This window comes from Nyctibius grandis, chromosome 4, assembly GCF_013368605.1.
Source record: "Nyctibius grandis isolate bNycGra1 chromosome 4, bNycGra1.pri, whole genome shotgun sequence".
Taxonomy (NCBI): domain Eukaryota; kingdom Metazoa; phylum Chordata; class Aves; order Nyctibiiformes; family Nyctibiidae; genus Nyctibius; species Nyctibius grandis.
Genome location: NC_090661.1, coordinates 31,444,483 through 31,458,575, shown reverse-complemented (window position 1 = coordinate 31,458,575; position 14,093 = coordinate 31,444,483). Strand labels below are relative to the sequence as shown.

Sequence of the window (14,093 nt, the reverse complement as noted above, 5' to 3'; positions counted from 1 at the left end):
AGCCGCCAGTACAGCTTATTCTTCACAAGGACAAAGAGTTGCTTCCCTTCGCGTCTTAGACACTGTCCTCATGAAACAAGAGCAACGATAGAAACAGTAAATTTTTCAGTGATACAGTTGAGTTGCAATTAGAAAAATATAGTAGGTAAATGCCTGGTCTCATCTTCATATACCTTTGAATTAGGACTGTGCTCAAAAAAGAAAGGTTTAAGAGATGGCATGTGTAGGCACACTGCTTTCTCCCAACGCTGACATCTGGGGGTCAACTCATGGTGCTCGGCAGCCGATCATGAAGCACTCACAAGGCACAAACCCCAACTGCTCTGTAGATATTTGCTCAGATGATGTAGGCTGGCACAAGTTTAAGAGTTGAAAAGGAAAATTCACATTTTTTTCAGAAAGACCAAATCACTTCAGAACACTGGATTTTCGATACCATCCATACAGATTTAAGTTTCTGTTTCAGGTTGCTTTTTTAACTGTATTCTTTCTTTGATCAACGTATTTCCAAGTCTGTTTTAGAAGCAAATATTCTGAAATGGATTAGGGGACTCTCAACACCCTGATTTTATGGCAGTGCTATACCAGGGATGTAACTCCTTATAGTGCAAGCACAAACGAGGCATTAAACTTACTTTTCCAAAGAAGCCTTTGAAGAACTTCCTTTCCTGGAGGAACAGGGGGGACAAGTCGAGCGCTATTACTGTAGGTAGCTAAAATGTCCCAGGGTTTCAAACCAACAAGCACACACAAGAATAGGGTTTGGAGGGAAAGGAAGGGGTTTTTAGAGTTATCCATGAGAAGGTGCGACAGGCAAATGTGAAAATAATCCCATGAAAATGCAGATCAAAGGGCACGCACACAATTCTAGTAAGCTACTGCCCTGAAATTGGTGGAAAGAAGAGAACCTCAGCCCCAATTTCATGCAAAGTGGTTACTTTATTTTCACTCTCCCTTGTTTAGTCCCTTTTAGTTAGGTTATAAACCAAACTTGGCAGCAGACAGGGTGGATAAGCAATTAAAATACTGTAGGGGCTCTTGTGAAATGCAAAGTTCTAACTCCAGAATTACAGTCAAGTTTGCTCTGTATTGATCACTCTTTCCCAAAGCAAATGCTTTGTAAGCTGGAGGAGCACGTATGGCGGGTATAAAGCAGGGTTAAACACAGCTTCATTTTATTCCATTTATTCGTTGCTTTGGTTTGCATGCAACTCTTACACTTCACATCTTATGCAGTCTTCTCTGAACAGCGAGGAATTTCATCTTACCTTACCTTACTAAAACACAAATGAGATCCCTTCTTCTTTCACTCTCCCTAAAGCCTTCCAAGGCTGTATACAGTATTTATACAAATACTAGATATTCATTCTACAACTCTGAATTGATAGGCTGAACAAGACCACTTTAAAGTCAGCTCAGACAGGACAGACAGTTAGGCAAGTACAAAGACACCGAGAGCTGAACTACAATTTCCTAAATTTCTTTAGCCTGGAAGCAATTATACCGATTGCCCAATTCACATTAAGAAAAAGGCAGCACATAATTTTAAGCATATTTGTATGCAGTTCAGTTTACTGGCTTTATTTTGTTACCAAATTGTGAAAAGAAAACTGCAAGATCTGAACCGATCTCCTGAGAGAACACTTCACCAGGCCTGGTGCTCTAGTATACTATGGTACAGTAGTAACAGGGAGGAGGTGGAGAATTGCAGATGAGACAGAGAGCATCTTTGTGACAGCCCCTGACCCCAAATTAACACCGTGCAATTCCAACCTGTTGATTGCTGAGAACAATACTATATTAAAAATAGTAGTACAAATATCCCGAGGTAGTGTCTCAAGAATCAATTGATAAACAAGGTTATATTTAAAACAAAGCTATGGGTCTGATGCAAGCCAACAAAAGCCAGGAAACACAAAGCTAAGAAGGGAGTGTCAGTCTCTACTTTGCATTTCCTGACCTCTGTTGCTGTGTGTCTCTCTGCCCGACGTCCTTCCACAGAGCTTTTTACCAAGTATCTGTAATATATTTATGTCAACTCAGACACTGTATAAACAACATCTCTAAGTTCAGTCAGCTAAAAAGCTTAACAATTTTTAGAGGCAGGAACGGTTATGTATTTGGACAGGATATGCTGAACACTAGGAGGGGAACTAATGGATTAATCACAGCGTTGTGTACGTAATGAGAAGGGGTTGGATGCTGCTGCCAAGTTGAGCAATGACTACTGTATTACACTAAATAACAGCTTTTTAAAGACAGCAAAAGCTAAAGAGATTCACCAGAAGCCACCTTATTTTTAGGTGATGGTTAATTTCGCTCTCAGCAAAATGCTTGTTAAACAAGATTTTTTTTTTTAATAAACTAGACAAGGTTAATGGAAAAGGCATCATGCAAAATGGGTTTTAAACAACACTAAGTTAATGTAGTTTAGAGATAACTAATACATGTTTTAAAATATTAAATTATGTCTCTTTACCTGCTAAAACAAGAACATATATTAAAACAAATGCATCATTTAAAACAAAAAGCGGCAAGTTAGAAACCAATACTATACACTAAAGCTGATTTAAAATCAAAACATGACATGAGAGAGTATACTTTTGTCTTTATATGATGCTCCCGTACCTGAGTCAAATGCACTTAGAGGGCCCTTACAGTTATTTTCCAGTTTGCGCTAAATATTTTAAATTCAGTGAAATGGTTCTGAAGAAACCATTTAGAGTTCAGTGTCCAAATACAAGGACCCTATCAGATATGAAACGTATACACAGTTAGTAATACACCCCTACTAAGGGAAAAATGTAAGCTACATTGGTAATATAAACCCATGTTAATAATAGACTGATAGCTGAATACATGGGTTTCTGATCTATTAATGAGACTGCGGTGCCATTTCATCAGACAGAAAATAGGGACATAACTCAAGCTTGTCTTCATTCATTCTAAGAAATATTATAAACTGCACATTATATTATTGTTGGTGTGCAATTTCAGAGCTATAACACTGTAACAACAGAATACAGTATGGATGAGGGATTCTTTAGCTAAAAGTGGCTTCTTTTACTCAGTTGTCAATTAAACAATGCCTGAATAAATTGCTCGCTATCATCTGGTTTCAAGTTCTGCAAGATGCAATGCTGAAAACCAATTACGCCACATTAAATGAGCAGGTAATAAAAAAAACAACCCTGAAAGGTTATTTCCCCACAATAAAGAGACAGAAAGATTTGTTTGCATCTTTTCTTTCAAAAAGTAAAGCAGAAATCAAGCTATGCCTAAAACCAAGATTAACACTGTTCTATATTCTTCTTGACAAATCCCATAAAATGTTTTAAAATCCATTAATCAACCCTAAAAAAAAAAAACAGACTTCAGTTACCCAAATGAATTGCCAACTGCTGGAGAACAAGACTTACGAGGGAAAAAAAAAATCTATTCAAATAAGTAAAGACAGACAGAACTGAATTTTTAGAAGCTGTAAGATACAAGTATTTCAACAATTATATCTAATTTTTATTGACTGGATTTATAAAACCTACATGTTACCTGCAGAGAAAACAATAAAGATTAAAATAGGCCACGTATATTTCAATGTAGTCTAACCATATGAAAAATGAAGTCCAATTTCCCTTAAACTAGTCTTTCAGTTTGAGCACTGCAGCTCAAAACTTGTAATTCTTTCAAGACCAAGAGAAAGCCCATCAGAATAACCAAGTACTGTGAAAGCAAGAAACTACCAAAAGAACAAACTGTTTTCTTATCACATTCCTTGCATGCTGAAACATCATCCAGTGGTTTGGCTTTTGCTAATTAGGAGAGCATAGTGTACAGAAAAGAACCTTCAGTAATAGTAGAGTCCTAAAGAAATGCCCCTAGTTTAAAACCTACAGTGCTGGGGGTGTGGGGCAGGGGTTGAATTGCAACGAGTAGCTCCAAAGGAACCTTGGATCTGAACTAAAGTGCACAAAGTAGTTTCAGTAATCTGAATCTTCCTCTTGGGGCCCAACGAGAATTTTACCTCTGCTTCTCAACTTCCAACACTGGCAAAGGAGAGAATGCAAACAGGAATCATAAGAGACATGCACTTGTGTCCAATTTACATAGAGACATCAAAAACTTCAAATAGCAGAAGAAATCAAAATTATCTGAAGAAAAACATTGAATTTATGAGAATGGGTAAATTGATGCCATCCGCAATTTGGAATAACGACATAGCACAGAATAGGAAAATGAAATTATTTACTTCCAGAGAATGCACTGTAGAAGTTAGATATCCAAGTCTGACATTTGAATCAATAATTCCGGTGGATCAAGAATCACAATCCTGGCATTATCCAGATTCCAGAAGAAACTGGGCGCTATGCTTTTACTGTGTCTCATTACTTATAAACTTAGCTACACTTAACTGGCTTGTGGGCTTAAAGTTTATAAAAAAACTAGAGAACAAATACTTCACAGCATAGCTCCCCAGGGAAGAGAATGAGAGAAGCTGCATAAAGTAGATACTGCAGTGTTATTTGGTGTGCTAATAGAAAGTATTCTGATAGAACAAAAACCAGAACAGGACAAAAATGGATGCAATTCATTATGTGGTCAGTACTTGCACTTTTAGCTACATAAACTAAATCCATAGAATAACAAACTCATTTATATTTGGTGTGGCCCTTTTTAATAAAAATCAATCTCCAGTCACTGTGGGACTAAATGGGAACAGATGGGATGCGGCTTTAAAAGGTTGTTATACATTAGCTGAGAGAGAAAAGAATGAAAAGACTTGATTGTAATCAGAACACTAAACCAATTCAGAAACTTTACAGGACAACAGAAGGCAGAAAAGATAACCTATAATCCTCTGTTGTGTGCTAGGAAAAAGGGAAAAAACAGGTTTAGTTGGAAGTCATTTGAGCTCTCACATTTGATGAGGAAAAAAAGTGATGTCCAGTAGCAGATATCTTAAGTTAGCAAAGGTGCAGTAGAAGTGTTTGATGTACTTTCAGTAATTTTGTTGAGCTGCAAGGATACAAGAGTTTCTCCCACTAAAGGCATCACTGAAGAAGGTATACAGCTAAGACACATAAGAGAAGTGATGAAAAGGACTGCAGTTCTCTATCTCCATTCAAACTCCATATTTTAATGTCCTTGCTCCTTCTGTTCTCTTCAACGCTGTTTTAGCCTCAGTTCCTTGACAGACTGATCACTGCCTTTCTGGAGTTTGCTGTTTCCACAGGATTACTACTACTGCAGGAAAGAGATGACAAGACCTCTTCAAATGAGCCACGGAAATACAAAGAGCTTTGAACGAGTGCCATTTACAGGAGCAAACGTTCACAGAAGCCAAACTAAGAGCAGCCCACTTCATGACATACCAGAATTAGGCAGCCTTCAGGCCACTTTGAGCAGATGCAAGCCAGATTATTTCATGCATGACTACAATGTTGCAGTGCATTAGAAAAAAGCAGCCTAAATCAAGTAATATTTTGTACAATAACGGTGAATTAAGTCACTATTAAAGTGGCAGGCAACAGAGGGAGAGAGAGGGAGAGGAAAAAAAGAGAGAGAGGGAGAAAGAACTGTTAAAAAACAATGGCTGAAGTCCCATGTGGGTACCAACTTAGTCTGAAAGGGCACAGAGGATTTTTACACATTTGCTTTGCAAATAGTTTCTGCAAGTAGAAAGAACAGTTGTAACTCTCTCCCTCTCATCCTCAGATGAGCACATCCCCCTAAACGCAGCAGTGCTCTCAAACCGGCCAACTGGTCTCCTAACATAGGTCAAAAGTTCAGTCTTTAGCTGGGGCACTGCTGCCGAATGGACCTTTTCCAGTAACGCTCACAACCCCAAAGCCAACTTTTTCATGAAACAAATATACATACAGATTTCAGTCTCTTCACAGCATCTTCACAGATATGCATTCCTCTGGATTCATCCACTTCCACATGTCCCAAGTACTGCAGGAGAGAGAGTAGGAGGAGAAAAGCTTAATGGTAGCTCCTTAAACTCCCTGGGTTTAAAATTCCAATCTCTGAATTCGTCTCAGTACAGCTGAGATGACGGACATTAACAGCACTTTGCTAGTCTTCTAATAGACCTGAATTTGGAGGTTTGACTTTGTACTTATATGCGGCACCAGCATCAGTAGAAACGCATAACACATCTAGAAATTTTAAGGGAAAGACAGACTTTCCCTACTCAGGGGGAAAAATGAAATTGAAAAGTAGAACTGTATTTTCCTGCTTATTCAGCATGAGCTTTAGTCACATTTTTTTACTAGCATAGCATGAAAACCGTAAGTCAATATAGAGATTACTCTGAATAAATTCTTTTTGAATAATGATAAATATATTTAGTATTGAAAACTGAATTATACTGCATAGTAAGATAACCAAATATATTTGAATGTTTATGTCCAAATATATGAAATGTCAGTGTTGCAAACAGAAGACATCCTTCTTCCCCCCCACTCCCCTTTTTTAAAATTCTAAACCAAAACTGTTTGTCTTTATTACAACACCAGGCTCTTATGTGGACACTGAAACATTCATCATTCTCACAAAAAGTTTTAAAAAGTATCAGTTGTCTGTACATCCATCTTATCGAGCACTACTTAAAAAACCCAGCAAAACAGTGAACAGAGACTGCAAGTTTCAAAGCTTTTAAATTAATAACCCAGAATAATATTAGCCCATAGAGAAAGCAATTTGAAGAAATACATTGGAGTGTGGTGGTCAGGGTACTGTGAATAGTTTCATTTTACAATTCTGGGGGGTGGGGGGAAAAGCTCTAAGTTTTCCAATTTCTCCCTACCTTTTCCAGTAGTAGTTCTTTTTGATATGGGAAGGAAATGTTCTCTCAGAAACATTCATATCCTTATTCAAAGTACTTAACTCTCAAAGAAAACCATAGAAATTATTAAACAAAAGCTTTCTGAAGTTTTGTAATAAGAAGTACAGTTCAAAGAAACTTACCCCAATTTATGGGGCATTGTAAGAACTGTATGCAATTCAGCATTTATATTCTAGACTAGCTAGAGAGTGGTTTTAAAGAAATGGTTTTAAAGTATCAGAATCAATACTTGTGTCACTTAACGCAGTGGTAAACCTAAGTTTAATAATCGGTCGAGAAGTCCCACTCCTTCAAAGAATATTCTGTCATGAGTTATCTGAAATCTCCCAGTTTTTCTTTCATTAATTAGGATACCATACTTAACTAGATGGACAAAAAAAATTCACTCTTTAGCACCATATTGCAGCACTCTATCAGAATAACATAATAGATTCAACTAAATGGACAAACTCAGACTGTTTCAAAGATTTAACAGAAATTAGAAAGTTGAGGGTTTTTTCATGCAAGACAAGATGCTCCAGAAGAGGATACTCTACCTATCACCCTACGTATCACTAAACTGCTGAAAGATTTAAAAGATCTTAAGTGACAGAGGGCTTTAACATTAAATTGCACTATGTGGCATTTTTAAAACAGAATAAATCTGGATGGAACAATTCTGCAAGAATTTCATTTAAACCAGACCTCACAGCTGGAGAACAGCTTGAAAAATAAATTGCATAGAAACTACAAGGTAAATAAAAGAGATCTGACACTTAGAGCTTTTTCAAAACAAGCTCTGTGAGGCTGGAGACTTATAATTGAATGCTGGAGCTGCCAAAACAGCAACTGTACTCCCTCAGCTGAGCTTGCTGAACACTTGCGCAAGACCTTCATTTCTCCAGAACACACAGTAACTAGAAAATTTTAATCCTAAAAATATACACAATAGTAACAACTAAAGACGCATTTACTATGTGTCTGGAAGTACATATTTATACCAACAGCTACTGTAGATGGATCTTCAGTTCTGCCATGACTCTTCCGGAAGTTCCAGAGGTGCAGAAATTCTGTGGTTGTGCATATTTGTCATGGGAAAGCTTTGGGTTTAGTAGCTTAAGAAAGTTTGTCAGCTTCTCTTTAAAAAGAGAGGGATACAGACAGGAACAAAGCTGAGGTTTAGAGAGGACAGAAAGAAAAAAAGACACATGCATAGAATGAGCCATCTAGTTTGCATGACCATTAAGTAAAGTATCATACAAAGAGAGGACAACTTTTGGATGTCCTCAGCTATCTGCACATCTCCATTACCTCTGTGCAGGCAAAATGTTTCCAACTGAAGATCCAAACCATTCAGTCCCTGCACTTGGCAACCTGCCTTTTGCTTGGAAAAGGGAGAAACAGAGCAGGGTAAATATTGCCTCATGCCACACTCCAGAACAGACAACCATTTTGCCCTGTGTTGCCAAACCTCTATTCAAGTCCCATGCTCCAACTTTCAGCAATCAGTCATGCCACTGCTGCTAGAGACAGCAAGTTTAGCTGCAGTTTTCAATACTCTTCCACTCCAGTGAATGGGGACATTATTGCACGTATCAAGTGCATCTACCCACAGCAAAAGGGTACAATCCACAGACCTCACTGAGCATCAATCAATTCTGAATTATAAAAAGAAATTACACTGCCACACAATACTTCTTTATGATATAGAGGACAAAAGGTGCTTTGTTTTGCACTTACACTTTACACTTTAAGCCCTTCATCAAAAAACACTTGTTCTTCTCATTGCACCATTTTTGCAGAAGCCAGCAGCTCATCACTATCACTGTCAGTGGCCTTGTACATTTCACAGGCAGTTTCAAAATTTATCCTGGGTTTTCTTCTGGGGTGGGGTGGTGGTGTATTAACTCCTTATGGATACCAATATATTTTCAAGTTTCTTTCTTGTAAAAATAACTTTCAACTGTATAATCAGAACACTGTGGTCCTCCTCTTTTTTTCAGCAAAGTCTCCCTTAAGCAGCAGGTCCCCTTCCAAGTCTTCAGGCTTATTTCTAAAAACTTTTAGCCCCCCACTAGGCTGAGAATAGATATACATGGCTCCTGTATTTAACCGGCACTACAACAGTTACCTGACTTTTAATGGGTAGTAATCAAAGACACAAATATTTCTTCAAGAAACTTGGCAACCAGCTTTGCTACAGACTGAGAACTTCTAGTACCCTTACATTTTAATCAGAAGTGTTAAATTATAATTATATCACTACCTAACCTTAAATTTGAAATATTAGCTCAACTTATTAGCGCAGCAGCATTTCATGAATAACATTTCAAAATTTAATAGAGAAAGAAAATATAGGTGCTAGTTAGATTAAGACATGGTCTGCTCCTTAATGCCTGAAATGGAAGTTAAACACCAGAATTCAGGACTTAAAAATAAACCATCACCAAACTCTGTCATCCTGCCGCAAGGAAGAGATTGCATGGAAACCACTTTAAAAAGCAGATACACAAATCCCACGCTTCACACAACCTTTCGGGATCTCTGAAAGGAACTTCCCTCTCAAACTAAAGGAGAAGAAACATACAGTGAAGTGCCTGGACAGTGTCTTGTCCCAAGTAAAATCTCACGCAAATCCATCACGGCACGTTACCACAAACACACTCAAGGACTGGGACGCATAATTACTGGGTGCACAAAATCGGTGTGAACTGCGTAAGCCATACCATGGTGGCCAATGACTTCGCAGAACAGTAAGGAAGGAGGTACCCCAGACATATTTGCAAAGGGCACTCCTTGTCACAAGGATCCCTGCAGCTAGCATTCCTGGAGAAAGCCAGTACTTTTCCATCATGAAAGTGCACATAGTAGGAATGCAGTATTAATACTGAATGCATTCCTACTTAATTTCCATAGCAACCAATGAATGATAGTCATGACATCAGCAATTCTCAGCCGTAAGATGTTCTGTAAGAGATTTAATCCTTATACCAGAAATTAACCACCAATGCTTCTACAGAAAGCCAGAATCCTTGTGAGCAGAGTCCACATAAAAAGTAACATAAAATAAAAGCTCTAATTTGAATAAAACACTTTCAGGGGCTGTTGAAGAACCCCTTAAGACAAACATTTTTAAACAGTAGTATTGTTCATATTCACATTTTCAGAAAAAAAATATGAGATGATGGCACAGCAAGTAATAAAAAACCTCCCTCTTCACCTCTGGGCTTTATGTTCTCTTTCACAGACAATGCTGTTTGGTATCAATCTCAAGTCAAACAGAAAGCAATCAACACAGCAACAAATTAAACTGGCATGTGGCAAAATGCCCTTAGAACTTGAAAAATGCTAAACTTTAAACTTTTTTCAACTTCATCTAGAAATTAATAACTTAAGTTATCATATCAAGTGTTTTTCGTGAAGCTGTCCTACTGCCTTCCCCCAAATACACGCTATTGAAGTTGCTCCTAAGAAACATCAAGGGCTGATGTATTGGGTCAGAAGCAAAAGAGATCTACCATCCGTTTCCTAGTACAAGAAATACTGCCCTGATCTTCTTTCTTTGTTTTCATTTCTTTCACAAACATTTGGCTGACTCAGTTTTCAAAATTTCAAAGTTCAACAATAACAGCTGGCAAAAAGAAAGATCATTCACCAGAACTCCTTCCACCTGGACAAGTCACTCAAGCCAGTTTTGTTTTTTCAAGCCTGGTAACACGCTATTACAGTCTCTCTTCCAAATAGACACAGCTACACAAATCACTGAAGTTCCCTCTGTATCAGATGTTCACATGCGCTGTTTTATTTGCAATAACAGATTAGGTTCTTCAGCTTACGTTTGAAACTAGATGGATGCAGGAAATGAGCTTACTGTAAATCTCAGCCAAGGTGTCCCGTGCTAGGGAGCTAGTTGCCATTGAGAGAAGCACACCACCCTTTCCTTGGTATTTTTCCTAGAGGCAGCAACTTTCCTTTTTCTTCCTCTGTGTAAGTACTATTCTCTCTACAACTGGGGTATTATTTGTAACAATTAAGACCGACTACTTGGCATCTGCATGTGTAGATATGCTTCTGGAATTGCTGTTGCTCAAGAATTAAAGCCTAAGCTCCACAGTTTCACAGTGAAATGCTGTCTTGCAACTAGACATAAGCTTATATCCAGAAAGCCTGGATATGTCTTAAAGTTGAGCTACTTTTCCACTACTTCTGTAAGATTTACATCCCAATGTTCAATACTTTTTATTTCTCTCCTCTCACACACCCATGATCCTGCTTTTTTGGTTTATCGGTTTGAAAAAGATACTTCCTTAGACAGAGCTGTAGAAGCACAGACAACAGAAACTCTATGATTAAGCATCAACAAACTAAGCTTAATTCTGCTTAGTCAAAGCTACAGTTAGTTACAATGCTGCACATGTCCTCAGGGTTCAACTCCTTCCACTTCCCTACGTCACCAGAAACAAAAATGTCCCATCAACCTCTTAAACCCCCCAAAACAGGAGCTGTAACAGCCTATAACTACTAAACATCTCTGAATAGCATGAGTCAAAAGAATCTAACTCTAAAAACAAAGCAGTATCTGTACCAGCAGTTCTCTGTGTCTCTTCACATCACACCCACCTAAGAGCCATGCTGTGCATTTCACTTACTGATTCTCTTATATTTATCAGTGTGAACAGAAACAACACTGTGAGGGAATAACAAACATTTCCAGTTAGGACTATTGAAGTTGAAGTAGCAAAGCTCAATACAGGATACACAAATGCTATATTCTTCGTATTCTCACAAATCCCTAAAACGAGGCAGAGAAGGAACTCAGGAGGTTATGTAGGACAGCACTTGCCTCAAGGCAGGATCTACTTCCACATCTACATCAGAGAAGTCAGCCAGCCTTGAAGTATTATGACATTTCTGTAACTGGAGATCAATAGGGCAGACCTTCTACTCTGTAGCTTATATGCCTCACTATTAGAAAGGGAGGTTGTTCTGCTGAGTTGTTGTTGTTAACGCCTATCCTAAGTTTTCCTTGATGAGGCTTAAACCCACTATTTCTCCTAGCCCCTTTACAGCTTCATGTATGTACTGTTAGACTTAAGTTTTCAACTGTTCACTCTGACATGCAATTCCTACTTTTCCAGGAATTCAGCACTAGTAAATAAATTTAAAATTTTCTTAAAAAAAAAAAAGAAAAGAAAATCAAGTATTGATAGCACAAAGCTTTATAAACACACTGCACAGGTGTACATTGTACCTTTTCTTCAAGTCCTGCAAGAAATTCAGTTTCCATTTATGACACTGGAAATCCCCTCATTTTAAACAACAAAACACCCAGAATTAAAAAGTATAACCCAATGAAAACTTTATTTCCAACACCTAAATCACATTTAAATGAAATATTTCATAGAATCACAGCATTCTGTGACTGTTCAGACCGTTCCATTCCGTGACCATCAGCACAGGCCAAGGGTCTGATACACCCTACCTGACCCTCCAGGCAGAATGGTGAGCACTCGCCTGAGAGCAAAGGCTGCAGCTCCGGCTCGGGGATCTGCACCATCTACCTCAGCAGTGACCGATGCCTCCACCCAGAGCTGCTGAAGGTAGAGACTGCAGTGCAGACCTCAGGCTGGAGGAAGTGCCTAGACCTTTCTCCTGGGGCAAGAACAGGTGGCAGACCTGCCTGCAAAAGATGTGTCCAGGTGGAGGACCTCCTGCAGCAGATGGCTGAGCTGCAGGAGGCAGTGAGAAGGCTGCATGACATCAGCGATGCCGAGAAGGAATTATATAGCTGGGTCCAAGCACAGTCTGCAGTCGCCCCACAGCCCACGGCCACACAACCAAAAGCCCCGCCAGTGGCACACACAGAAGGGAGGTGGGCCGATACTGCAGAAGAATGGACGGTTGCAACAGGACCAGCAGGAGAAAGAGATTTCCCCCAAAGCTTGAGGTGCCCTTGCAGAACCACTTCACTGCTCTGCAGACTGAAGAGGAAAGACCTGTTACATCAGGAGAGATGCTGGAGCCGAGTAAAGCAGCCCAATGTGCTCCCCGAATAACAACCAGCACTACCAAGAAAAAGTGACAGGTGACAGTAAGTAGGTGACTTTCTTCTGAGAGGCACAGAGGTGCCGATTTGCTGAATTGATGCACTTTCTAGAGAGGTGTGCTGCTTACCAAGGCCTTGCATCAGGGATGCCACTGAGAGACTACCAAGCCTCGTACAGCCCACTGATTATTGCCTGCTGCTGTTGTTTCACATGGGCACCAGTGATACAGCCAGGAGCAGTCTGAGGAGTATCAAGAAGGATTAGAGAGCCCTGGGAGCAGCAGTAAAGGACTCTGGAGCCCAGGCAGTTTTTTCATCAGTCTCTCCAGTCAAAGGGAAGGGGTTTGAAAGGGCCAGTCAAATTGGGCCCTAGACCTCAATGCAGTACTCCAGGTGGGGTCCCAAGAAAGTGGAGTAGAGGGGGAGAATCACCTCTCAACCTGCTGGTCACGCTTCTTTTGATGCAGCCCAGGATACGGTTGGCCTTCTGGGCTGCAAGCGCACATTGCCAGCTCATGTTGAGCTTCTCGTCAACCATCACCCCCAAGACCTTCTCCTCAGGGCTGCTCTCAATCCATTCTCTGCCCAGTCTGTATTTGTGCTTGGGATTGCCCTGACCCGCATGCAGGACCTTGCACTTGGCCTTGTTGAACTTCATGCGGTTTGCACAGGCCCAGCTCTCAAGCCTGTCAAGGTCCCTCTGGATGGCATCCCTTCCCTCCAGCATGTCGACCACACCGCACAGGTTGGTGTTGTCGGCAAACTTGCTGAGGGCACACTCAATCCCACTGTCCATGTCGCCAACAAAGATGTTGAACATCTTTGTTAAACATATTTCTGCAAGGACATCCAAACCAATTTTATGGCTCTAAACATTAATAGCCATATCTTTAAAACAATTTGAAGTTTACTAAACAATTTAAGAATTTCACCTTGGCCAAAGACAGGAGTGTTTTAAAACTGAGTAAGAAGCTTCATTTAAAACTTCTTGTTTGCAAGGCTATTCAAACAAAACTAAGGGTTGGATACAAGTGTGAAAAGTTTAAAGATCAGGGATTGCATTACTTTCCTTTTAATAATGACAAAAATGCATAGGAATATATTTGAGGCAAGTCTCACACCTTCTGTTATAATCACCATTCCTTTATAATCAGCTGTCTACAAGCTTTTGTCCTGTGATCTGAAATGCTCCAGAATTACAAAAATGCACCTTTGCTTGCT

General features: G+C 39.5%; 1 protein-coding gene across 8 annotated transcripts in view; it reads right to left on the bottom strand.

Moving 5' to 3' along the window:
- Positions 1-14,093, bottom strand: part of NUMB (NUMB endocytic adaptor protein) — a 105,459-nt gene that overhangs the window by 17,921 nt on the left and 73,445 nt on the right. For 6 of the 8 annotated variants that reach the window (XM_068398515.1, XM_068398508.1, XM_068398512.1 and 3 more), the window contains exons 3-4: positions 5,878-5,952; positions 636-668 (exon numbers count right to left, since the gene is read on the bottom strand). In XM_068398515.1, the coding sequence (XP_068254616.1) occupies positions 636-668; positions 5,878-5,952 (108 nt within the window). The remainder of the gene's footprint in view (positions 1-635; positions 669-5,877; positions 5,953-14,093) is intronic. The other 2 variants (XM_068398513.1, XM_068398514.1) reach the window with 1 other exon arrangement.